We start from the raw sequence: 24,568 nt of genomic DNA on the forward strand, positions 1-24,568 counted from the left end.
AAGGTAAGATGAAAGGTAGGAGAAGGAATGGAGAAAACAAGATTAAGTCACTTTCTGGAATCACATGAGATCAGTGCTGACTGCCAAAATAGGCCTTCTTTTTCCATTTGAGGATTTTCTACTGACTCAAGCTATAGTTCAAGTCCTAATACTTTGTGCCAAGGATGGCTGTGTAAAATTGTGACCAGTGTGCAAAAACCAAAGAGGGCATAATATGACAGAAAAAAAAAATCCACAGAGAAAAACAGCTAATAATTTTGAAGCTTACAACTGCATCAATAGAAAAGATATATCCATAAACTGAAGTTATACAGTTCTGCATTTAAGTTCTGCATTTAAGGCTATCAGTTCATAAAAAAAAAACTTTTTGCTTAGTGTTTGCTATGCTGTAACATGAGGTTTAAAAAAAAAAAAAAAAAAGCACTTCTAAAATTTATTTAGAAGAATGGCAAATTTTCCAGACTAGCCAAAAACAACCAGCACAGTAAATCTCAGTAAATCTGGTCATTATTTTTTTCTGGTATCAGTGCTTGCTGTTTCTCTGTTTTCAAGCTCATTATTATTATTTTTTTTAAATATATTGTGACACTCACGCAAAGACACAGGCTGCACTCCTAGCTCTTAAATGACCTGCAGTGCAATTTACTATAGTGTGTACTGTACAAAGTTCTTTGGTATCCACAGGAACAGTTACCAACTGATGTGAACTTCCTTCCCTAAAGAGCTTGTTTTGAATAACAAACTACTCCAGGGGGAAATACATTATCTTGTCTAATCAAATGTTCGAGTGAGGTTCATTTCATTTCATTCCAGGGTTTTACTATGTGTTGTGGAAATGTGTGTGACACTGACCTTTAATTAAGCCTCAACCCTAAAGGAAGACAGTAAAAGCCAAGCAGTCAAGACTGCATGACTTTAAAGCCATTTTTAATGGTTCAAAGAATTAATTAAAATTTAATTTTTTTTTTTTTAAATGCCCTCTCTAAGACATGTATTTTCACATAATATGTGTAAAAGTGGCTTTGTAAATAACAGTTGTTATTTGTTCTTACTTTGTAGGGCCAGTTTTAGAATACAGATGTTGAGTGTATCACCAGACATATAGTTTGTATTATCAACATGCCTCCTTTTATCCAAGTGTATTCATTGTTTTTTCATCAGTTAAAAATGTTCCCCACTGAGTAATGCATACTTTAGACAGAAAACAATTCAACAGGACAGCATTGCATATACGCAAGGCAGAAGTTCATGTTTCATGTGAGCGAGCTTGTGTTAGGTAAAAACATAACTTGGCCTCCTGTGACAATTCTCTCCTTAGTTGGCATGAAGCTGAAACAGCCAAGCACCATCTGGAGGCCTTTTTCTGGGAGCCTCCCACTCAGGTCCCAGGAGGGAAGGAATTGAAAACCTGGGACAGGGCAGAATGAAGAAACCAAGGGAGATACTGGGTAGCCTTCCTCAGCATACCTCTTTAACTTCATTCCACAGCAGATGTCTCTAAGCAGGAGATGAGAGGATCTAGGAAGCCCACAGAGAGGAAGATGGTTACACACTAATGAAGGAGGGCCACAATGATGCTCAGAAAGCTGGATCACCTCTTCTACAAAGAAAGGTTGAGGGAACTGGGCTTGTTCAGCTGGAGAAGTCTCTGGAGATATCTCACTGCAGCCTTTCAGTACTTGAAAGGAGCTTATAAGAAAAACAGAGGCTGACTTTTTACAGCGACAGGGAAAGGGGGAATGACTTTAAACTAAAAGAGGGGAGATTTCAGTTAGACATTAAAAGGAAATTCTTTCCTCAGAAGGTGGTGAGGCGCTGTCACAGCTGCCCATGTAAGCTGTGGTGCCCCATCCCCGGCGGCACTCAAGGCCAGGTTGGATGGGACCCTGGGCAGCTGAGCTGCTGGGGGGCAGCCCTGCCCACAGCACGGGGTGAGACTGGGTGGGCTCTGAGGTCCCTTCCAAACTAAGCCATTCTGTGATTCTATGAAATAATCTGATGAACAACAATGTAGCTTCATGATGCGCATCAATGGGACAAAAAACATGGTTAATATTTTGGTTAAACAGATGACAATACTCAGTTCTTTGCCATTTCTTTTGGGCAATAAAGGACACTACAAATACAATGAACACTACAATGAAAGTATCAAAACACTAGTACCAAATTTGTCCGGTACTATATTTTTTAGTGCATTGGTCAAAATGCTGTGTCGTTAGCAAACACCTCACACATGCACATAAGGGCCAATGGTTCTAGTAAAGATTAATAATAAACAAAACCAATAATATTCCAAATAAATACTTCGATTGATACAGAACGACAGCACTACATCCCTTGAACAATTTTTGCTTGCAAAGTGAAGAGTCACAAGTTTAAAGCAACTAAACTCTTCAACACAGTAAAGCTGCATCTTTAAAAACATTCATACTTTAGAAATAATAGAAGTAAATCTTTGGGAAGAATTTTTAAGTTTTTCTCTGTTCTGGGAAAAAAAAGTCTTCCAACCATATAAATGGGAAAACAAACTACCATTTCTTTTTTTTCCTCATCTACAATTTTGAGTGGCAGAGTTCAGTTCTGGAGCCAACTGAGTCAGATTGTTTTAAATGACCTTTCTCACCCACTATTTTGTAAACCTTCTTGGAAACACACGTACTGATCTTGAAAAAATAAAACTGAGAGCAAAGCCTGCTTAAATTAAGCCTTTAATTTTGAGCTAAAAGCAAATTCTGCTTTCTTGGCTACTTTTCTAAAATAAAGTAACAATATTGGCTCATAAATGCATCATTGTACTAATTTTGAACACATATTTGTATACTTATATTTTAGATAACTTGTGTTTGGACACAGCTGGAGTGTATTCTCATTCAAGCTTAAAGATGCCCGTTTATTATTTTCTTAAAACAAACCTGATGATAAACATGCTCATGCCAATCTTCTACTGCACATAATTATAAAAAAAAAATTAATTTCCTTTCTCAGTGTCTCTAAATGCCCAGGAAACATCACTGGGACATTTTCCTTGACATAATACAGCATTCAGATTTTAGAGAAGTGAACGTGGAAACTAAGATAAAGAACAGCAGTAATACAATTTAAAACAAATTACAAATACTACCAGATGCAGCAAAGCCTCCAGGCTACCCACAGTTCTCATTATTCAACTATTGGGCTAAGACGGTCTTTGTATTTTTGTAAAGAAGGATATATTTCCTTTTTGTTTATTTCAGGTTACATAAATCCCAGATGAGATCCAAGAAGGACATTTTGTTTCTTCCTCCATGTTTCCATCAGTGAGAAAAGATACGATTATTTAGCGCTCATGGTAATACAGGTGCAGATACAAGAGTTTATTTAACATACTTGGTTTTATGAAGACAAAACATTGGAGTACACTGCATTTGCTCTCATTTCAATCCCTAAACAACAACTTAGCTAAGCTCTGAGCTAACCTTCAGGCTTTTTAAACATATACATCAGATCGTGTATACATCGCATGCAAGTGTGCACCTCCTACAGCATCTTTCTAAAGCTCGTGAAACTTCAGAAGTTTTATTACTGAGCATCTTCAGAATGGTCTTACTCTCTGAAACTGCTATCGTGAGCAACTTCCTCTTGACCCAGCCTCACACTATGTGGTTACAGCCTACAAACTAAGACAGGCTGAGAGACACAGTGTTATGATTCCCTTTCGGTCAGAGATTCTCCTAGCTTACAGAAGGAAAACCATCACACGTTCTGCTCAGAAAGGCAGCGTGCTCTCTCACACTCATCGTGTTGTAACTGGAAAAAATAAATAATGGCTAATAGGGGAATCTTACTGGCACATCAGGCAAAACTTTCACCTGAAAAACTGCTGTGGTTTGTTTTTGTTTTTCAGTTAATCTATTTAAAAATGAATTACCATAGCAATGATTTAGGAATGTTGGAAGGTTATTCACTGAAATGTCTTAATAAAACGTAACTTAAGAAGGTGTGAGTAAGGCACCAGAGGTCCTTCTGGTCCACTGTGCTTCCTCCAGCAATGGGAGCCCAATAGGAGAAAGACAAGCCCAAGACCCCCAGAGAGTGTGTCAATTTCCTTGAACCAAACCATGTTTCTACACACTCAGTAGCCCTCAAATGACTTCTGTGAACTTGTGCTGTCCCCCCCCAAAGGCCGTGACAACTTTACAACACAGCTTCACTTTTACATGCTGCCACTGACATGGCATGGACTGCAACAATGCCCTACTGTCTTTCACATTACTAGCATGTCTTTTATGGCCTAGCTGTCATGCATGGGGTTTCTGCATACCTATCCGTCATGTTCCTAGCAAAGATTATACAGTAACACAGAAGAAGTGTCCTACAGTTATTCAATGAAAGAAGAAGGGAAGAGTTCTTGTTACATGGGACTACAACAGCTAGGAAGTTTTTTGTACACTACAGTTCAGATTAGTTAGTTGCTTTTGAAACACATCAGACTAAGCCTTACAGCTTCTGCCCACCAAGTTAAGTTTAGGCATGAGCAAAGGTGGTAGTGTTTATTTATCCAGAGGGCAAGGGTGAACAAGACAGACCTGTTCTTATACTACCCAACCTCGGCAAGAAGTAGCAGGCAGCAAATCACAACAAAATTAACACAGCATGGGGTTTCTCTGAACATGCAGATCTTCACTGGCTTCTGGTCTGACCTTAATCTCTTACTATAGATGCAGGGTGGGAAGATTTAGACAGCATTCACCCTCCCATTACATCCTACCATTCATTCCTACCTCCACTTTCATTTTCCCCATCTTGTGTCACTCCACATGTTAAACTGGGGGAATGACCCACATTCAGAATAAGCTCTCCCATCCACTCAGCTTTGCCAGAACACAGCTGAGGGCGTGCTGCAGGTACAAAAATAGGAAACCAGAGTGGACGGAAACAGGGGAGGCTGTCAGTGAATGGAGGCAGGGGAGAAAGAGGAGGATAGCTCAGCCTGACTGCACAGCTTGAACAAATGCTCATGAAACTGCACCGTGTTTCTCAGCATGTATGCTTAACAGCAGTGTGATTCAGATTAGCCTAAAAGTATGAAACTTGGGGAGAAAAACAATGGATGTAAGAGGAAAACAGGTATTATATACACATAAGCAACTCAAAAAAGGTAAATGAACTAGGCTGCCTGTCAGACAGTAAAATACCTTCCAGGTTAGAAATCCACATCATCAGGTCCCAACAGGAACTCACTCTAACAACACTGGGAAAACCTGCCCAGAAATAGTACACACTGATAGAAGTCAGCCAGTCAGTGAGTACATCAAACAAAGAGTACTCAGAATAAAGGAACTCTCTTGCTGGGAGCAAATGCCTGGAATTCCCCTTGCACTCAAGCTAACTGTCAGAGGCAGGACTTTCTCCTCATTATACCCCCAAATTCCAGAAAGCAGCCCTTCATAAACTGATTAACAAACACTCTGCTTCACACTTCCCTTTTGGTGTCTGAAAGCATGCAAAGCAATGTATTCTTAAAAACAAAACAAAAAACAAACAAAAAAAGAAGAACCTTGCCTAATTATACTATATGCAACAATTTTTGTTTGTTTTTTAAAAAAAGGAAAAAGTAAATGAAAAGAAAACTTTAATTTACTGCAAACTCTTAAGCTTCTACCCTTAATTTGGGTATACAGCAAGTTCACACCTGTTGTGTAAGCATGGATCATGAAAGGAATCAGTATGGGGCAATGCTGTTAATCATTAAGGAACAAAATTAAAAATAAAAAAAGTTGATACATCTTTCAATGTTTTCATACTTTAAATAATGGTACTGCTGGATGTATTTCAACATCTTTCTCTCCTTAAACGTTCTCCATTAGAAAAATAAGAAACTAGCCCTAACAGAAATACAAAACACTTTTCCTTTCTACAGAATTTCGTAAACTGATTATGATAAATAATGAAAACTTTTTTCACAGGTTTATAGGATGGCTTGGGTTGGAAGGGATTTCCAATGATCTCTGTCCTTAATTCCTTAAACTACTTGCTAGCAATGTCACCAATTTTGCCAGAGCTCTTCTTTCAAACCTCCCCTAAGGATCTCAGTATACAACATATACTCTCAAAGTGACAGCACTTACCACAAGATCCACACACGGACCTTCCTGCTGCTAGAACAGGGAGCTGTCACCACTGCTTCAAAACTACTCACCTGACACCTGGGATCAGGAGAACTCAGCATTAAATGCCTGAAACTGGGCGTTCATATCTCAGTGTATCTGGTAGATTGTGATTCCTAAAGTCACTGTTACAGAACATTTTAAAAATGCAGACCTCTGTACAAAACTGAAAAGAGGAATTTTCTCCTTTCCTCAAGTTCATTTCCTTCCTTTAAATAGGTAGACTGCTCCAAAGGTAATGCCTCCTATTTATTTCCATGGAAACTACAACAGATACAAAGAGAATAATAAATGCTTGGTAGAGAAGACTTTCAACTACAAAACATTGTTATTCAACAAAGTCACCACCATTAGCTCTGCATTTTCATCCACAATCAACAAGAGCCTGCGTGCCTCACTCACACAAATCTACACCAGCTGAGGTAACCCACTGCTGCTGTTGTCACTGCCGAAATGCACCACCCACTGTCTCACTGTGCTCACATCCACCAGTTGGTCTCCACAAACATTCAGCAAGCATCAATGAATGTCAGCAGGTGCCACTTTGTCCACATGGAGAAATTCAGTGACACTCCTTTGCTTCACACGCGCTTCCATGTCAGACGCCATTCTGTCAGACTGCCCCTCGGGGGCCATCTGTCACATGGCAGCACGTGTAATGGAATACTGGTGGTGGGGTTCAACCTCTACTGCTGTATCACCAACATCCATCTGTGATGTTGTGGGCCAAAATAATAAAACAGCAGGCTCTACTTTTGGAGCAGCCCTTGTAGACAGGCACAAGAAGACATAATTACAGCTTTTAAAATACTGAAAACTGTATTAATCTCCCTTTGTCATTCAAAACAGAGTGTTCTTTTCTCAAGAGTTTCCTCTGTTTCCTTAGTCTCTCCTTGTTCTTGATGCTCTGAAGAACATTAAAAAAAAATTGGATTTTTTAATTTGTTTTTTGAAGTTCAGTTCCAACTAGGATACAATATTCCAGCTGAGGACTCACTAACGCCAAAGAGAATGACATAATTAATTCATGTCTCTTTTGTAATTCATGCTTTGTTAATGTAACTCAGAATGAGTTAACTCATTGTTTGTGGTCCCCCATTACAACAAAGAATTTTTCCCGTACTACCAGCAACTATTCTGCATCCCAGGTCTTCTCCACCCCTTTCCTAGCAGCTTTCTGTTTGTTCCTGAGAGGCTGTCAAAAGGGGATCAGCGCTCGACCTGCTGGAAACAACCATGCTTGACAGACTTAAATGGTATTATCAAGATCCAAAGGCAATCTGCTGTTCTAAATTCTCTCTGAAGAGTACGAGTCACAAGGACTAACAGAGAAAAATATGAGAAATGAGGATGGACATTTTAGAAAGAAGGAAAGCCAAATGAAAAAGTATTTTAACAGTAAGACTATTTCTTTTCTAGTAACCACTCCTTACTATTTCTGCTCCTTTAATCATAATCTACAACTCTTTTTTTTCCCACAAACCTCAAGTGCTGAATCATGTAAGACCTAAATTGACCTAAAAATAACAAAATTCTGCTACTTGCAGCGTTTCCCCAAGGGAGATCAAAAAGTTCAAAACATTTTCTCTCAGTGACACACAGGGACTGCAACAAAGCAAAAACAACAACAAAAAAAGGGCATCCTGGTCTTCTAAAATATTCTTATGAGAAGGGCTTCAAACAATGATCTTCCTTTCTGCTAAATTAGACAAATCATAAGGAACAATTAAGGAATGATGAGCAGATTTGAAAGCACAAATGTCCTTTGTGGTACTGTAAACACTGTCTCCAAAATCAGGCTGAAGACCAATTTTTTTTTTTTTTCCATTTTAAGAAAAATAAAGTGTGTTCTCCTTCTGCACAGAAGAAAATATTAGTCATGGTTAATAATTTAAAAAATGCTTTTTCATAAGGGACACATGACAGCACAGCAAATGCAAAGACACGTCACTGCCATCCAGAGGGATCTAGTCAGGCTCAAGCAGTGGGCCCAGGTGAACCTCATGAGGTTCAACAAATCCAAATGCAAGACCTTGCACCAGGGTTAGAGCAAACCCCCCCCCCCTTACCAATACAAGCTGGGGGATGAAAGGACTGAGCACAGACCTGCTGAATAAGACCTGGCGGTACCAGAGGATACCAAGCTGGACATGAGCCAGCAATGTTCCCTCACAACTCAGAAAGTCAACCATACTAGGGCTGTATCAAAAGAAACGTGGCCGGCAGGTGAAGGGAGGTGATCCTGCCACTCTACTCTGCGCTGGCGAGGCCTCACCTGGAGTACTGTGTCCAGATGTGGAGTCCTCAGTATAGGAGAGATGAAGATCTGTTGAAGCGTGGGGAGAGCCACAGAGGAGAGCCACAAAAACAATCCATGGAACGGAACACTTCTCCTACAGGGACAGGCTGAGAGAGCTGGGGCTGTTCAGCCTGGAGAAGAAAAGGCTGTGAGGTGACCTGATAGAAGCCTCTCAGTATCCAAAGGGGAGCTACAGGAAGAAAGCGTACAGACTCTTTAGCAGGGTCTGCGGGGACAGAACAAGGGAAAATGGTTTCAAGTTCTAAGAGGATAGATTTAGGTTTGCTATAAGGAAAAAGCCTTTTACAGTGAGGGTAGGGAGGCACTAGATCAGGTTGCCTACCGACGTGGTTGGTGTCCTGCCCCTGAAGACTTCAAGGTGAGGCTGGATCAGGCCTTGGGCAACCTAGCTATGACGTCTCTGTTAATTGTAGGGGATTTGGACTAGACGATCTTCAGATGTCCCTTCTAACTCTTAAGGATTCTATGGTTCTATATGACAGAATAAAAGAATTGAATGCAATGGATTTTTTGAAAAAAAATAGTCAAAATACGTTACAAGGTCACACTCAGGTCACACCCGAGAAGAATAAGGGTAACTGTCATTAATGATAGCCTTTGGGCTGTGATGGTGTTGTTGCAGAGACCTTCACACGTATGCCCCTTACCTGCAACTGTGTTCACATTCTCTTAGAATTATAAGTCATTAACTCTAATTCTATGAAAATACAAAAACAATTCTATAAGAAATATCAAGACAGTATTTATACACTACTGTATAAACCCACAGTGTACCTACACTTTGAACACTGTGAGCAGCTACAACCTTAAATTGCAAACAGGGCCTGGTAAAAGTCAGAGAAACATGGAAGGGTGAGAAGAATGAGCAAAGATAGGGAAGGAGTCCTGCGAGAGAACCAGTTAAACAGACTTTTTAAGCTGAAAGATAAATATTTGGAGGGATACGGCGTGTAATGAGGAGGACAGTGTGGAAGAGATGAAATAACAAAATGACAAACCAGAGAAGACAGACTGGCTTAAAAGAAAACAAAAAAAAATTAAAAAAAAAAAAGAGAAAAGAAAATATTTTGAGTGGTACTTCCTCACACATACAGCACAAACTTAAAACTAGGTAAGTATTTAAAATGCCAAAAAATACCTAAATCCACGGGGACTAGGAGAATAAATGCAGGAAATTTTACCATGCCTATTGTATGCTTGCCCCACTCTTACAATCTTTTTCCAGTGCTGCTACTGGCCATCATCACAGATGAAACTCGGTGCTACATGAACCCGTGACCTAAGCTCACAGTTTTCTTATGGTATTATCGAGCTTTGCAAATCAATTTAAGGTAAGTTATCTAAGATCCCATGCATGAGCCCCTCCCTTTGGCACACGAAGTTATGCTGGTGCAGCCTACAGTTCTGTAAGCCTTTTAAAGATATTATTATTAGAAAAAACACAATATGAAAATGAATCACAGTGATTATTGAAAAGACCTACTGTTCATAGCTTAATAGCATCCAGAGAACTGTCACTTATCTGAAGAAGATTTTGCTTATTTCAAGTTTTGTGCCAATCTCTAACCTACACAAGTTTTCCCACCCCCATGAAAATCCATAAAAGAGCTCAACGACCTCCCAAATATATATTTAACATGAAAAAATGATTTGCTGATTTTGTTTTTCAGTTGAAAGTGTTTGTGACTTTGGTATTAATATCACTGCATAACCGGATATTCAGCTGCAAGCACACAGAGCTAACAGTACACTAGCAAGGCATTTAAGTCCATCTACACGCACACATTTAAGCATTTGCAAAACTGGACTGTAGGCAACACAAGATTTTAGGATGAGCTCTATTTTTGTGGACCATTCTACTTCTTGCTAGGCTTTCATTCATCAGTGAGAAGAATCAAAACCTGCTCTGCAGAACTTAAGGAAAAGCACCAAATTTGATCCTTTATTTCTGCAGAAGCAGAGAAAATTCTTGCAGATTAGATTTTCCAAAATATGCATTGCTACTTTCCTCTAGTTATATATTTAATCAATCAAATTATTTTCCAATTGTGATTTCTGAGTAATCATGATTCCCTGACTAATTATTATTTTTGTCTGTAATATACCCACACTGTTGTTTGTTGGTTAGATTTTTTTGGTTTACTGTTGTTACAATCTAGAGAGAAAGTCAGCAAATAATAACAAAGACTAAAATGATAATTTTCTTTCTAAGAAAGGAAAAATAAAAGCCCTGCTATTCAACTAAAAGTGTGTTGTCCCAAATACTTCTGTCTGCTCTTCCCCAAGGAAAAGGCAACGCTGGCATTAAAAACAAAACAAAACAAAAATGAAGCGCAAGATGAAGTTCAAGTTAAAAGATGCCTTTCTGCCAGAAAAAATATTCTTACCCCAATGTTCAAGGTCTACCAAACTCTACCAGGAAGCCTCACTCTTCTGTAAGACCTCCTAAAAATCTGATGATTAATGATATGCTTGCAGGAACAGGTGGAAATACATGATCTCTTCCTCTCTCTAACAGAAAAATAAAATAAATGACCACATATTTGTAGCGTAAGTGCTTTCTATTTTTGCTTCCCTTCTGCCTTTTCATTCTGACTTGGGCTGTGAATTCCTCCAAGCAGCTAGCCCAGACCCAAGGTGCTCTGGAACTGACCTCCAGGTCCCACTGCTAGTCCTGGCCAGCTCCAGCTCTGCAGGCAGAGTTGATGGCTGTCTGCAGAGGAAACTGAGGTTACACTTCTCCCTGTTTTACTTTACCATTCTTTGCCTTTTCATGTTTTTCCTACCTGACAGTTCTTAAATTTGATATTATTTAGCTGATATGAAAGAAAGAACGTGGGTGTAAGTTAAGAAAAGAATGATCTGCACAGCTCTGTCACTTAACATCCTATGGAAGTGAGGGTGGACGTGATCAAAAAGCGTTCACCAACTTAACAGAGATAAGAGGACTTGCGTATCTTTAGCCTATTTTATCTTGCTAAACAATTTCACAGTTTCAAGCAGTGGGATAATTATATTGCATTAAAATATGCTTAAGTCTTACTGACAGCAATAAGAAAACTCAAAGGGAATGAACTGGCAGGAGTGTCAGAGAACGTTTACTTTTAAAAGATTTAAAAGGCAAAGTTCATCTCTAATGTCGACATAACGGATAAAGATTCCAATATTCTTCTTGCCTAAGGATAAATATTCTTTCAAAACATCCAACACAGGTCTTTAAAACAAATTCAAGTAGATTAATTACAAGAGTCCACTTTAAACCAACTAAAATTAATCTACCGATTTAAAGTAAGAAAGCCTAATCTCCATGCTTCATATGATAGCTGGCATGTTTACAACCAGATGTAGCTCTGTTCCGAGAAATCACTGCAAGACTTTCCAAAGTAAAAGACGATATAAACTTAAAACCGTATTGTACAAATTACATCCTTAAGAAAAGCTCCTAGAACTGGAATAAAACACTTGAATCTTTTAACAGAAAAAGCAAATGAAATTAAATAGGTGGCAGAACAAAGATCATGGCTGTAACATCCAGCAAATTGCAAACACACATTGTTCTTGCCACTCATCTGCTTTACTGTCCTATTTACATTTATCATAAAAAGCTGCTTCAGTATTTGAGGGGAAAATATAACACTATGTAATACTTCTGTGTTTTAAACTTATTTACTTCATTTTAGGCAAGGGAGGCACAGAGTCTTCATACTGCTGAGCTCATTCTCTATTCCTCTGCTGAAATTGGTGCCTTCCACAAACCGAATATCCATATGCTGATGTAGACTACATTGACATTAAGGGAATAATCCACTGTTGACCATAAATACAATCAATCAATGATGAAGCCATAGAAATGATGGAAAAAAAAAAAAAATCTGCTAAGGTCTACGCTGGCAGTGCTTAACACTGTTCCAGAAACTCCAGTTCGAATTTCATCACATGCTGAAGAAAGGGCATGCAGCTCAGATTTATGGCTGCTGTGCCAATGAACACTCACTTCTTTGAACCTCTAAACAATGACACTATTATTGCATGAGTAGGTGATATCTTCTGGTCCATAGGTCTCTCTGGCTTCAGTGACAATGTGCACACATGTGATTATTTATCCCTAACGTGTACTTTAATTTAAACCATAGCCACGAAAATAAAAAGATTCTCCCTGACTAGTAAACACATTGATTTTACAAAGCACACAAAAATGGCAAGAGCCATCATCAACAAGTCATCTTTGGATTAAGAGATTAAAAGAATTAATTGATAATGAGAAGAACCGTTTAACATATTCCACTATGTTTACAGTTTCACTGACTGTGATGGAAAATCTGTTTTAATGCAGCTTATAAATAATGACAATTCATCAAATATTTCACTGCCCTTCCTCTGAAAACTGCCACTTGTAGAAGTCTGAAATGTCATCATCATCCTCGGCTTAATTGGACAGTATGTCTCCATTAAGCAGTGTGGATACTCTTTGCACGTATTTATATTTAGCTTCATTACAATGCGGTTTTAACTACATATGTGGGAACAAATAAGTTCTTGCAAGGGAAGATGCGGAATCAAGATCAGTCTGTGATAGAGAGGCTGTTAAGGCTGTCCTTCAGACACCAGACAGCAATGCCTGTTCTTCAGCACCTTGCAGTCTGAGGTGGAGGACTGCTGCCACATGCACAGCTTACAGAAGGCACCAAAGCAGCTGTCAAGAGTTTGGGAAGGAAGGCAAAACGGCAATAACAACTGAAAATAGATCCATGTTCATGAAAATACATGAAAATACCATGAAAATACAGCCATGTTCACAGATCTGCGGCCAGTGCAAAAGCAATGGTCATAAAGGCTTTAACCTCTCACCGTCACCTTTTTTTTTTTTTTAATTTAAAATTAGGGTATACACTGAAAAACACCTGATGAACAAAAATATTCTGAGGCTCATAAATGATCATGTAATATATTTTTGGTTCTGTGATGAAAATCAGTCACTCCTACTTAAAATGATAATTGGAGTTATTAGTCTTCCAGTTGCCACCAAATCAGTATATCTAAATGTAGAAGTAAAAATATTTTCATCCTTATAAAGTGCTATGGAAGTATATAAAGTTTTCAGCTAAAATTGTATCGAAAAAACACAAAATATAAAATAAGTATGTGACTTGCTGCTGGCTTGACTCTCAAAAAGCCCCCAATTACTGAAGCATTCACTGAAGTAATACCAGTAAATACCAACAATTCTGAAGACTACGTAAGTTTTAGTACTGCAGAAGTTACATAGGGACTAATAAAATTAGGTATTAACTGTTCCTTTTCACAGTGAAAGTCTGTGTCTCATGTGATGATAATAAATAAGGCAAGTTGGGTAAGAGTGAATGCCACTTCACTACCTGTGAAATCAGATTCACAACGTAAGGTAGGAAACATTTAATTTGGTGTTACTGTGATAACACAGGATTGAACATAACACTGCTGTTGATTCATAAGCAGCACTATTCATCACCCTCTCTTGAGTAATTGTTTTTTCAGACTGAAATTCATTATTTTTCATTGAAAGCGATGTAAAAACATATTCTAAAAAAGACAAATATATACAAGAAAAGCAAACATATGATACTGAGATAGGAAGAGCTAGAAACAAACTCAGAAATGAACACCTACTCTTTATTTTTTCTGAACACTGCCGCTCATTTGCGAGAATACATAGGCCTTCCTATGGCTCCCAGTCTCCATCTTCATGCTGTTGGCACAAGAGCTAGAATCTATTCAAACCACTCCAATTTTAAGCCCTAATTGTGTTTTCAGTAAAATCTGGGTATTTTTCAAATAATTAATATAAAGAAATTAAAGACAATTGTGGCAGATATTTATAATTCTACAGTTCCACAATACCTTATCACTTCAAGAAGTTGTTTGTTTGTTTTTCAACACTGCACTAGACTCGTTTGCAATTTGAACCCCATTCCCATTTTCTGGTTCTGCAACTGTATGGCTAAAGTAATACTCTGTTATTTCTGAAAACACTTCTGACTGACCAACCCATTAGCAGCAAACTTAATCCTTCAAGAGAATAGGAACAAGACAACTTGTAACATCAAGGTATTCATTTGATTTCGGGTATGAAATGTTTACAATTTAGTACTTGAACACTGACTAATCAGGACATCAGGGATTCAGCTTAATGAAAACCAGACACACTTCCATGAAATCTGTATGCAAGCAGGTATTTCATACTGAGGGAAAGGTGTCACAGGGCATCAGCAGAATCTGCTCTCAGCATGAAAAGAGCACAACTTCCATATCTGCTGTTAATTAATCACATGCATACAATATCAAAATGAGAGCTACTGCAGAAATGTTATCTGTTGCATAACTGCTACTTCTCCCTGGTATCCACTACTTATCCGTATCAGTCTTCTTGACAATATTAGTCTTTGCGTGAAGAACAAGGAGTTGCCAACAACTCGGTTAGCATACACAATATTTGCAGGTGCTCTTCTTCGGCAGACTTCTTCCTTAGTATTTGAAGTTGTTCATTCAGGTTAGTAATAACACTGTTGTACCCACACAACTTAATCATTACCTGGCCTTCTAAATCTTTTCCAAGTTTGTGAATATAATAACAGCTGAAGAACCACCAGCACGCAACTGAGACCAAGAAAAAGGCAAATGACACTGTTTAAAAATCTATTTGATTCTTAGAAGTTAATTTGGAATTCAAACTACAGTAATGTTAACCATCACAGGTTGCTATAAAAACTTGTGGCTGTTCATCCTACCCTAAATGATAAACAAAGCCCTGAAGTAAAAACCTAACTGAAAAGAAAAATCAAATGAAGCCACTGGTGGCAATATTCACTGCATTCTGTTTTTTATACAATTTCATGTAAAGCATGGTGTATTTTCATACTCCGAGAAACATGGAAATACTGCAAGTTATTTGAAAACCAAAAATGAGGTAAGATGATGTGTGTTCTAACTCCTTTGGGCTCCGTGAAGTACATACTACAGGGAAACTTAAACACGTTGTGACCAAATAGCATATTGAAGTCACAGCACTAACTGTGCAACTGAAGGAAGTTTAACCATATGAGAACCTCATTTATCACATTTTTCATCTTTTATTTAAGTATTTAGTGTCAAGATTTTCTGGTACCTAGAAACACACTTCAGCAAAATCTCCAGTTTCTTCAAACACAGTGACATGTTCTGTGTAAACCAGCAATCACCATGCACTAGCGTCAGTATGAATTTGAATGCTACATCCAAGAAGGAATGCCTAAGGAAAGTCTATGCAACTTCCAGTAATGACCATCATTTTATTTCTTTCTCCTGTTTTTACATTACAGAAGCGACATCCTCGTTTTTATTAAGAAAACGTGGAGGAAAATTCAAGTCGTGAAAACGAACTCAAATGATTGTATCTAAAAACACAGAGCAAACCATGGGCCAGCTGAATCTCAAGCACTTTCCCTGTCAATGCCTCCATATTAACATCTCACTTTTGAAAGCTGAGTTTGCCTGATTGATGAGATAGCTTTACATATTACTTTTAAAACCAGTGATCTAAAATGAGCACAAGGGACTACATTTGCACAATTCAGTGTTTCATGAAGGTTTAACAATATATTTTGTTAAAATATTCTTCCTAGAAACATTTTTAGCAAAGGAAAATGAGTCCTTCGACAAGTCTCCCCACACCCCAAATAACCAGATGAAGTATCTGCATGTTTTCTACTAAGCAAGTGATTCACATTCACTGGTGACTAGTTCATATAGGCAAACGTTAGAGTACACATTTTGGTTGTAGCTAATTGACTGCCTGCTAGATACATACATCAAACTGACCACATGAACCTGATTTGAAAGAATACAAAGTTAAAGGGCTTAAGCACCATACAAATGCCTTGCACTCACAAAATTCAAATACTTCAGTGAAGACAACTGAACTTGAATACACACGCGCTTACATAACACACCATGTTTTTCCACAGCTACCAGCATAATATGCCCTTAATATGTTCACTCTGTTCCACAAAGGACAAAATAAATCCCCATCAATAAAGGATTAAAAATGGCACAGGTCAATTCCTGTTAACTTTAGTAACTATCAATCAACACTTTGCCAAAAATAACAACAAAAAAATCTTTCCCTATGTGCTGTGCGTGCTTCCATTTCAGTTTTAAAGCCTTTCTGCTGATTCCACTCTGGAACACGGTGCTAAGTAGTAATCAGAAGAAAAATTATCTTGACTCCTTTTACGAGTTCAAGGAAGAAACTACAATGGACACATGACCTACTCATGTTTATTAACTTCTTAAAATATACATATATATCAAACCTTAAATGTTGTTATTTATATAACTAGACCGCACCCATCGCTTGGCGTATTTCGGTAAAAATTCCCCAGTCCTTTAACAAAAGTAACAAAAAGCACCACACAAATCATAACGGAAATCAAGAGACCTTTCATTTTGTTTTATATGAATTAGGTAAATCATAAGGTAGCAAATCTTAAACAAATGGAGGAATAATTAAAAAAAAAAAAAAAAAAAAGTAAAACCGTGGGGGGCAATTTGCACATTCTTAAAGCAATATTAAAATGTTGTAAAGAGGAAAACATTTCTTTATCACTACAAAAGTCAGCTGTTTGCCATACATTTTGTAGAGACCGATGCAACTAAAAGACCAACAAACAAAACCCCAAAATACAGATTAAAAGTAAAAATGTGAATCTCATTCTCAGTCAAGTTCTCGGAACTTCCATTGTGAATTTAAATTAGAATATGGCTGTATCCACAGGAAATCAGTCGTTTCAAATCCACTTATTTTAAAGGCCAACTCCCACAATTAAACACGTATTAGTTAATTGGTATGCAATTTAAGTTTGCATATCCAAGCATACCCGATGTGCCACAAATACACTTGAATTAGTGCACAGGTATTGGCCATACTGCGCCTTCCATGAAGCTGCATATCATCAGCTGCCGCTCTTTAAAGACTTGTGATACAGTGCATTCATTTTCGAATAAGTTTGATGCAGAATGTTTAAAATACATCTCAAACTAAAATGCAATGATTTTTAAGACAAAGATTTACATGACTAATGACCTAAAAATAACACACCTGTAATTTACAGTGCAGCAACAGAGGCAGCTACCTTTCACAGCTCAACACCATCCATATTGTTAAAAATCCTAAAATTACCTCTTTCGTCATTCAAAGAAAGAAGGGTCCCATTTATCACGTTTTAGAACGCTCCAACATTTATCCTTGAAGCAATACCTGAGCTCTGCTTAAGTCAGCTTTTTTTTTTTCTTTCTTTTCCTCCTTTAGACTTGCTTTTAAATACAGATAATAGAATAGCAAGTACTGAATGAAGACGGTTAAATACCACACGGGTTTCTCTGGTTCAGAAGGCCTCATTCCAAATCAGCAACGCTTAGCGCAGAACGCTTACTGTTTGACTGATGATTACTATCCGAGTATTTCTTTTTTCATTTGCCCTTGTACCAAAACACTACTTGGGTTGAAAGCTATTTCAGCTGGAAACATAATTTTATTTTAAGTTATCATTAACTTAAACTGGAGTAGAATCAAGCCCTGAAGCACAATAGCACATTTTTTAAAAAATCTGTCTTGCTCACACATCTTCCTGGAGAGAAACAGCATGCTAAAGCAACAGGAATTAAAAAAGAAAATCTAGCCCTTCTATACATTTTACACACTCATTACCTATGAATGGCACAGAAAAGACAACAGAGAGGAATAGATGAAACTGACATATAAAAGCCATTTACTTCTAAAATGTGATCAGATTTGTCTTCCTTTTTTAAGCTTGCACTGCTTTTTTTTTTTTTTATTATTTTTTGTTTTTTTTTGTTTTGCTAAGACATATTTCAAATAACATCAGTTTCATCAGAAATCCTACTTAATTAAAAAACAGTATTAATCATTTATTTTTGTTTTTACTTTAAACCAAAATTGACTTTGAATCAAGATTTCAAATGAATTACTACTTGCTTCAAAGTCCCTGAGGCCCCATTCCTTTTTTCCCCCCCCATGAAGAATAAGCTTTTCACTTCTATGAGGTATCCAACAGTTAGTTCTGTCGGCCCACATATAGTTGGCTTCTCTGAAAATGGAGAAATTTTTCAAAATCATAATTAAAAAAAATGCTTCTCCAGTGTCACAGGAAGTCCACCTTTTATTTCTCCCCCAGAAACTCAGAAAAAAAAAAAGTATTACAGAGAATTGCAAAAGATATATGTCACTAGTTATTTTACTCAAACAAATAACATATCAAAGCAAAAAAAAAAAAAAAAAAAAAGGATGAAATGAGCAAAAATGCCTCAGAACCGAAATATGTGCAGAAGGCATATTTCATGTCAAACTCAACTTCCATTTCTAAAAAGAGTTTCTCATTTCTACTAACTTGCATCGACCAATTGAGCAACTATGCCCCATGTGGGAGTACCTTACAGACGTTTTCTTAACATCTGCATTCTGTGTTAAATTCTAACTGAACAAGATGTCTGATATTTTTTCTTTATCTTGAACCTTCAAAGTGGTAGCTTTACCAGAGGCGAAACCACACACCAGAGAATATGAGTCATATAATAAAGAAACGACTCTTCCCCTTCTCCTTCCACCCTGGAGCTATAATAACCTAAAGACACTGTATTGTAAATGGCTTCTTTGGTAATACTAATAGCACGAACAACTCATAATCATGTAGCCAATAAATGAAGATTTTTTTGTAGTTCTTACTATATCCGTAACAAATTGCTCTTGATACATACTGATACATGCATACACATATAAGTAACTCTAAGGTCAACTTTAAATCGTGCTACTAGAAATATAATTTTCAATAATATTCATGTCTGTGCACTTGCTTTCATACCATGCACAAAATACAGAATCGATTACACATTTTTTCCATAAACAATAATGTAAAAAGCAAATGAAAGACATCAATTCGAGTTAATCCAAATGGTACCTCTAAGTTGTCTCAGAAGAGTAACCTCTATACAGAAATCCCTCCTTTGCTTACAATTCCATATCAAAAGATGGCAACGCTCACGTGCAATGAAACCACTGCTCAGGCCAACTACAATAAACAGATAAGGAAGCAAACCACCTTGCTCGACCACTGTTTACATGAATTTCCGCTCTGAAGTGCAATAATATGGAAAATACTACTGGGGGCACTCCATTCTTTTATTTCCTTTTATATCCTTTTCTGCAGGCGAACCGTAACTCCGCAGACTGACACCCAGCATTTATTTCCACATGGGAAAACAGCTTTTGACAGTCTTATCTGAAGCGTCAATAGGTACAACAGCATCAGAAATATTAAAGAGAAGAACTGGACACAAGAACAGCATTTACAAAGATCTGCAAATAAATCAGCAACAACAAACTAACGCTGAAAACAAACGCTAGAACAGGTGCAACCACCAAAGCCTTGAAGGAAAGTTAAGCCAGAGGTAATGCTGGCACGAGCTCTCCTCAGAAGCATCTTCCAAAAAGTAAAAGAAAACAAGCCACCAACAAAGCAAACAATGCATCAGCAAGTGAAAGCTAAGAGACGCATTCCCCCTTAATGCAGAATAAAGCTGTGTTTCTCTTCTTACCTGTGTATAGTCAAAGTCAGAAAGAGGAGCTATGCTCTTGATGTAGTCCATTCGAAATTGGTTTTCTGGGTTGGCCAATGGAACTGGGGGTATTAAAGTGCTCATAGCTGAAACTATAGTCTAGAATTGGATAAAACAGAAACAAACACATTAATCTGGATAAATCTAAGATGCGGGATCAATAGAAGATAATCCAATCTGATCAGCAAAATAGGATTTCTCTCTGCACAATCTTAGAGAGCACAATTCTGACAATTTCCACTACGCCCAAGCATTTAAGAACAGTATAAAGTGTGTTCTTACCACAATCGCATCTTTAACATTTTTCCGAATATCCAGTATTTTCTGTTTCTTTTCTCTGTGTTAAAACAGAAAGATTAACACTTTGAATTTGATTCCCAAAGCACTTCAGTCACTCGCATCTATTTTTTTTTTCCTCACTGATCGTTTGTTTATCTGCTTTCCAATCGCTATACCAACTAATTGAAAACAACAGCAAGGCAAATATATCTTTCTGCTTATTCCTTTTCTCGCACAGTACGAAGAGCAATGCCCATTCATCCCTCACATTTTCTTAAACCAGAGGATCGCAGCCACATCTGCAGAGCCTCCCCTGACGGAACTGGAAATCATTCTCCCGTTTTATTCATTTCCACGGCATGCTGCGGACATTCACTAAACGAATAATGCACAGCTGAAAGTCAGCAGATATCTGAAATTAATGCTATGGATTAATTGTGATTTCCAGGAAAGGGCGCTTGAGAGAGAAAATGATGCACCCTCAGAAATCAGGGTGATTTCTAACAAACGTGCCAAATTAGTTTCAGTTTTACGCTAAGCCAAATACCGGAAAAACAGCAGCCGCTGTCATCCTGAATGCGGCTTGACATATATTTTTGTATTGCAGACAGATGCAATATTGAGTTATTTGCTTCTATGTAAAAGTAGTCGCCATGTTGTTGCTACACAGGGCCTGTCAAGCGCTGCAGTAGCAACAGTGTAAGGTACAGCGAGGGGGCCAGGCGCAGAAACACAAACAGGCAGCAGCAGCAGCAGCAGCAGCAGCAGCAGCAGCAGCAGCAGCAGCGATTTCCTTATTCTCGCTCCCCTGTCCCCCTCCCTCCCCAAAACGCAGCGCCGAGCCACCGGAGCGGAGGATGCGGGCAGAAATTTCCCGACCTCAACCAGCTCCCAGCATTTAACGAAAAACAAGCCCCGGAGCGCCGGCGATCCTTACTCTGAGTTGAACCCATTGACGTGCAGGATCCTCATCTGTTTCACGATGGTGCTTTTCCCCGACTCGCCGGCCCCTGCAAGAGAAGGGAGAGGGCGCGCGGTGACACGCGGGCCGGGCTGCGGGCGCGCAGCATCTCCCACCTCCGCCGGCATCCGCGGGTCGCGGCGCGCCCGGCCCGGCCCTACGCGGAGCTCGGGCAGCTCTCTGCCCCTCCGCCCCCCCCTCACCCCCCCCGTCCCTGCCCTGCCCTGCCCTGCCCCGCCGCCTTACCCAGCAGAAGCAAGCGGTGCGTCGCTTTGTAAGCCAGCCGCTCCTTCTGCAACTGCTTCTCTATTTTTTTGTTGGCTTCTCGCTGCGCTTTCTCATCGATACGCTGATCCTCCGTTTTGCTGTTGCCCAGACACCCCATCGCCGCCGCTCGGGAGGGATGTCAGGCTGCTGCCTGCGCGCACCGGGGTCTTACGGGGGGAGAGGGGAAGGGGGCGGCGAGGAGCAGGCTTTAAATCCCGATATCTCCGCGGCGCTCTCTCTTCGCTTCTTCCCCCCGCTTTGCTCAAATAAAATGGTCTCTGGCCGCTCTCTGATCAAAACAGAGTTTGTTTGTTTTCCTCCCCAAGAGGGATGCGAGGGGCCGAGGTGGCCGTGCCGAGCCGGGAAGGGCGGGGGGAGAGACCCGCGCAGCAACGCCTAACGAGCACCGAGGGGAGCGGCGCGGCGAGGCGAGGCGAGGCGGGCTCCTCCTGGCAGCAGCCCGGTGCCGCTCTCCCCGCTCCCTCCCCGCCGCACGCGCGATCCCTATATTTCTCCGTGAAGGGCTATTTTTGTCTCTCGAACTCAGCACTGCCTCTCCCTGCCAGACCAGGAAACGGGCAGCTCGCAGCCCCTGCGCGCGGGGAAGGCGGGGGAGAAAGGTGGGAGCCGGACCCCGGCACCTGAAGCCCCGCCGGCCCGAGGCCTGCCGCCTCCGCGGGGCCCGCGCCCCCGCGCCCGCCGACCCCCGCCGCCCCCGGCCCCGCCGCGCCCCGCGGCCCTCGCCCGCCCGCCGGCCCTGCCGCCGCGAAAACCTGGAGCTGGCATCCGCCGCCCGCTGGAGGCAGCCGGCGCGTCGGCCCGCGGCTCCCGGCCTCCTCCTCCCGAGGAGGCGGCCGGCCGCCCCCCGCTGAGCCCGCCCCGCCGCGGGAGCGGCGCCCGTAGCACCGCGGCCCCGACGACGCGCGCCGCTCGGAGAGCCGCGAAGGCGCGGGAGCGGCGAAGGAAGGGTGAGCGCGGAGCCTCCCGCGGCTCGAAATACCGGCACCCTGAATTTCCGAGTACTGCTATTCCTCCAGACTGCCGAAGCTGCGCTCCCGCTGTGGAGGCGCAGACGATGAAGGAGAACAGGCAGTCCTCCACCTGTGCTTGCCTCTGTTTTCAGGAGGCACTATGGCACCCAGGTGCCAGGTACCTGTGCTGATGGCCCTGCTTGGTCTAGAACATGGACACTCTTTTGTTCTCCTCCGTGCCGCTCCTCATTGCTGTTTCCTTTTCCTCCCTGCACAGGCAGTGTGTGTGTGGGGAGAATACTACAGGTAAAAATCCATAGGTTCTGCTGGGCCAAAATATGCGCTTGTTAGCATCAGACTGCCCATTTTTTAGAACCGAACATTTTTTCCCCATTTCTATTTTCCTGTCCTCTGACACAGGTGGGACTGGAAGCACAATTCATGCCACCTGCAGTTTTTGGGGCTGCAAGGTGAACGGCTCAAGGGAGGAGACACACAACTTGCTGCTCTTGCTGGCAGAAGGGATAGGATAGGATGCACAAGATGAGTGGAGCCATATTTATTTCCTATTTCAATGCTTAAGTTTTGCTATGTTCCAAATCTGCCTGGTTTTGGCCTTGTTTCTTCCCCCAGCTCCTCCTTAGCAGTTTTGTTCCTGTATATACTAAGGTGGGGATATTTGGTGCAGGTTTATTCCTAGCTGAGACAAGGCTTGGGGCCAACAGGACTTGACAGGATCATGGTATATCCTGCTTTTACCTTTCTCCAAAAGAGGGAAAGTGTTTCTCATTTCCTCTCTCCCCCTCGCAAACCCCATGACCCCTTTGCGTCTCTTCCTCCTGAAAAAAGATCACACAGTTGAAGAATGACACGTGCAAGCGACCTGTGCTCAGAAACAACTTTTGGCTGTAATTATATTTGCACTCTTCCTATTTTTTTTTTCCTTCCCAAACGCAGAAGTCCTTATTCTGGCACATTCAGAACTACAAAATCCTAGAAATAACAGCAATCACAGAAGCAGCTCTCACCCTCTTTGCACACTGCACATTCTTTTTTCCCCAGAGAGAAATCAAAGTTATCACATGCATGTGTGTCTTCTGCACACAGAAAAACCCAACTGTGAGCCTAAACAGGATGCTATCAACCTGCCTCTAGAAATGGTTTCAGCAATGCTGTTTTAGGAAATAAGCTTCTAGAACAAATCATACATGGATAAAAGCCAAATCTTGGGAATCCAAAGAAAAGGAAATTCTCCCTGCTCTTCCCAGTCAGCCAACATGGCATCCTCCTTGTCAAGTTCATGGTCCTCTTGAAAGCAAGATATTTTGCACTGCTCCTGCCCTGTCAGATCGTTACATATATCTATATAAGTATGTATATATAAAAACTCATGTCCCACTCTCCTTTGCAGGTTCCTACTCAGGCTGAGTGCTGGTGAGCCCAAGCTATAAGCACAGAGATTGTGCTCATACATTTGAGTGGAAGAAAACTGGTAACTCAGCTATTGCCCCTGCCACAGAATCTCAGAGCAGCTTCTTTTGCCCATTCTGTTTGGACTAAATTGTCCACAAAGAGGGACAAAACTCAGTGGGAACCAGTAAGGATGGTGCTCCTACAGATACAGCTCCACTGATGCTGTTGCTCCTTACTCCTCCAATCATTCTAAGGAATGATGCAGAATATTTTCTTGAAAACATTATGTAGAGGCAGAGGAAGTTTTTCAACAGAAACCCTGCAGACCCTTTGCAGGCCGTCTTCCCTTATAAAGTCCCTTCTGTGGCTTTTGGTCTGTTTCTCAAAGACAAAGCAATGAAGAAATGGATGTTAATAAAAGCTTTTGGGGGAGCTAAGCAGTGGGAAAACAGACTCTTCCTGCTTGTCAGTCTTCCTGCTTCGGCTTTCACAGGGGTCTCTGACCTCCGTACTGTCACTGTCCTCAAGTCTGGGCACTGCACTAGCTGGCTAATGCTGCGTGACC

At 40.4% G+C, this 24,568-nt stretch overlaps 1 protein-coding gene across 2 annotated transcripts in view; it reads right to left on the reverse strand.

The window, feature by feature from the left end:
- Nucleotides 1-22,500, reverse strand: part of GNAL (G protein subunit alpha L) — a 116,563-nt gene extending 94,063 nt beyond the window's left edge. Inside the window, exons 1-5 of one of the 2 annotated variants that reach the window (XM_052704627.1) lie at nt 22,393-22,500; nt 21,599-21,908; nt 21,329-21,401; nt 20,395-20,449; nt 20,092-20,211 (exon numbers count right to left, since the gene is read on the reverse strand). In XM_052704627.1, coding sequence (XP_052560587.1) covers nt 20,092-20,211; nt 20,395-20,449; nt 21,329-21,401; nt 21,599-21,737 — 387 coding nt within the window. In that variant the 5' untranslated portion in view covers nt 21,738-21,908; nt 22,393-22,500. Of the gene's footprint in view, nt 1-20,091; nt 20,212-20,394; nt 20,450-21,328; nt 21,402-21,598; nt 22,293-22,392 lie in introns of those variants that run through there. The other variant, XM_052704628.1, reaches the window with a different exon arrangement.
- Between the last annotated feature and the right edge of the window lie 2,068 nt (nt 22,501-24,568).

Source organism: Tympanuchus pallidicinctus, unplaced genomic scaffold (assembly GCF_026119805.1).
Source record: "Tympanuchus pallidicinctus isolate F22 unplaced genomic scaffold, pur_lepc_1.0 scaffold5, whole genome shotgun sequence".
Classification (NCBI taxonomy): domain Eukaryota; kingdom Metazoa; phylum Chordata; class Aves; order Galliformes; family Phasianidae; genus Tympanuchus; species Tympanuchus pallidicinctus.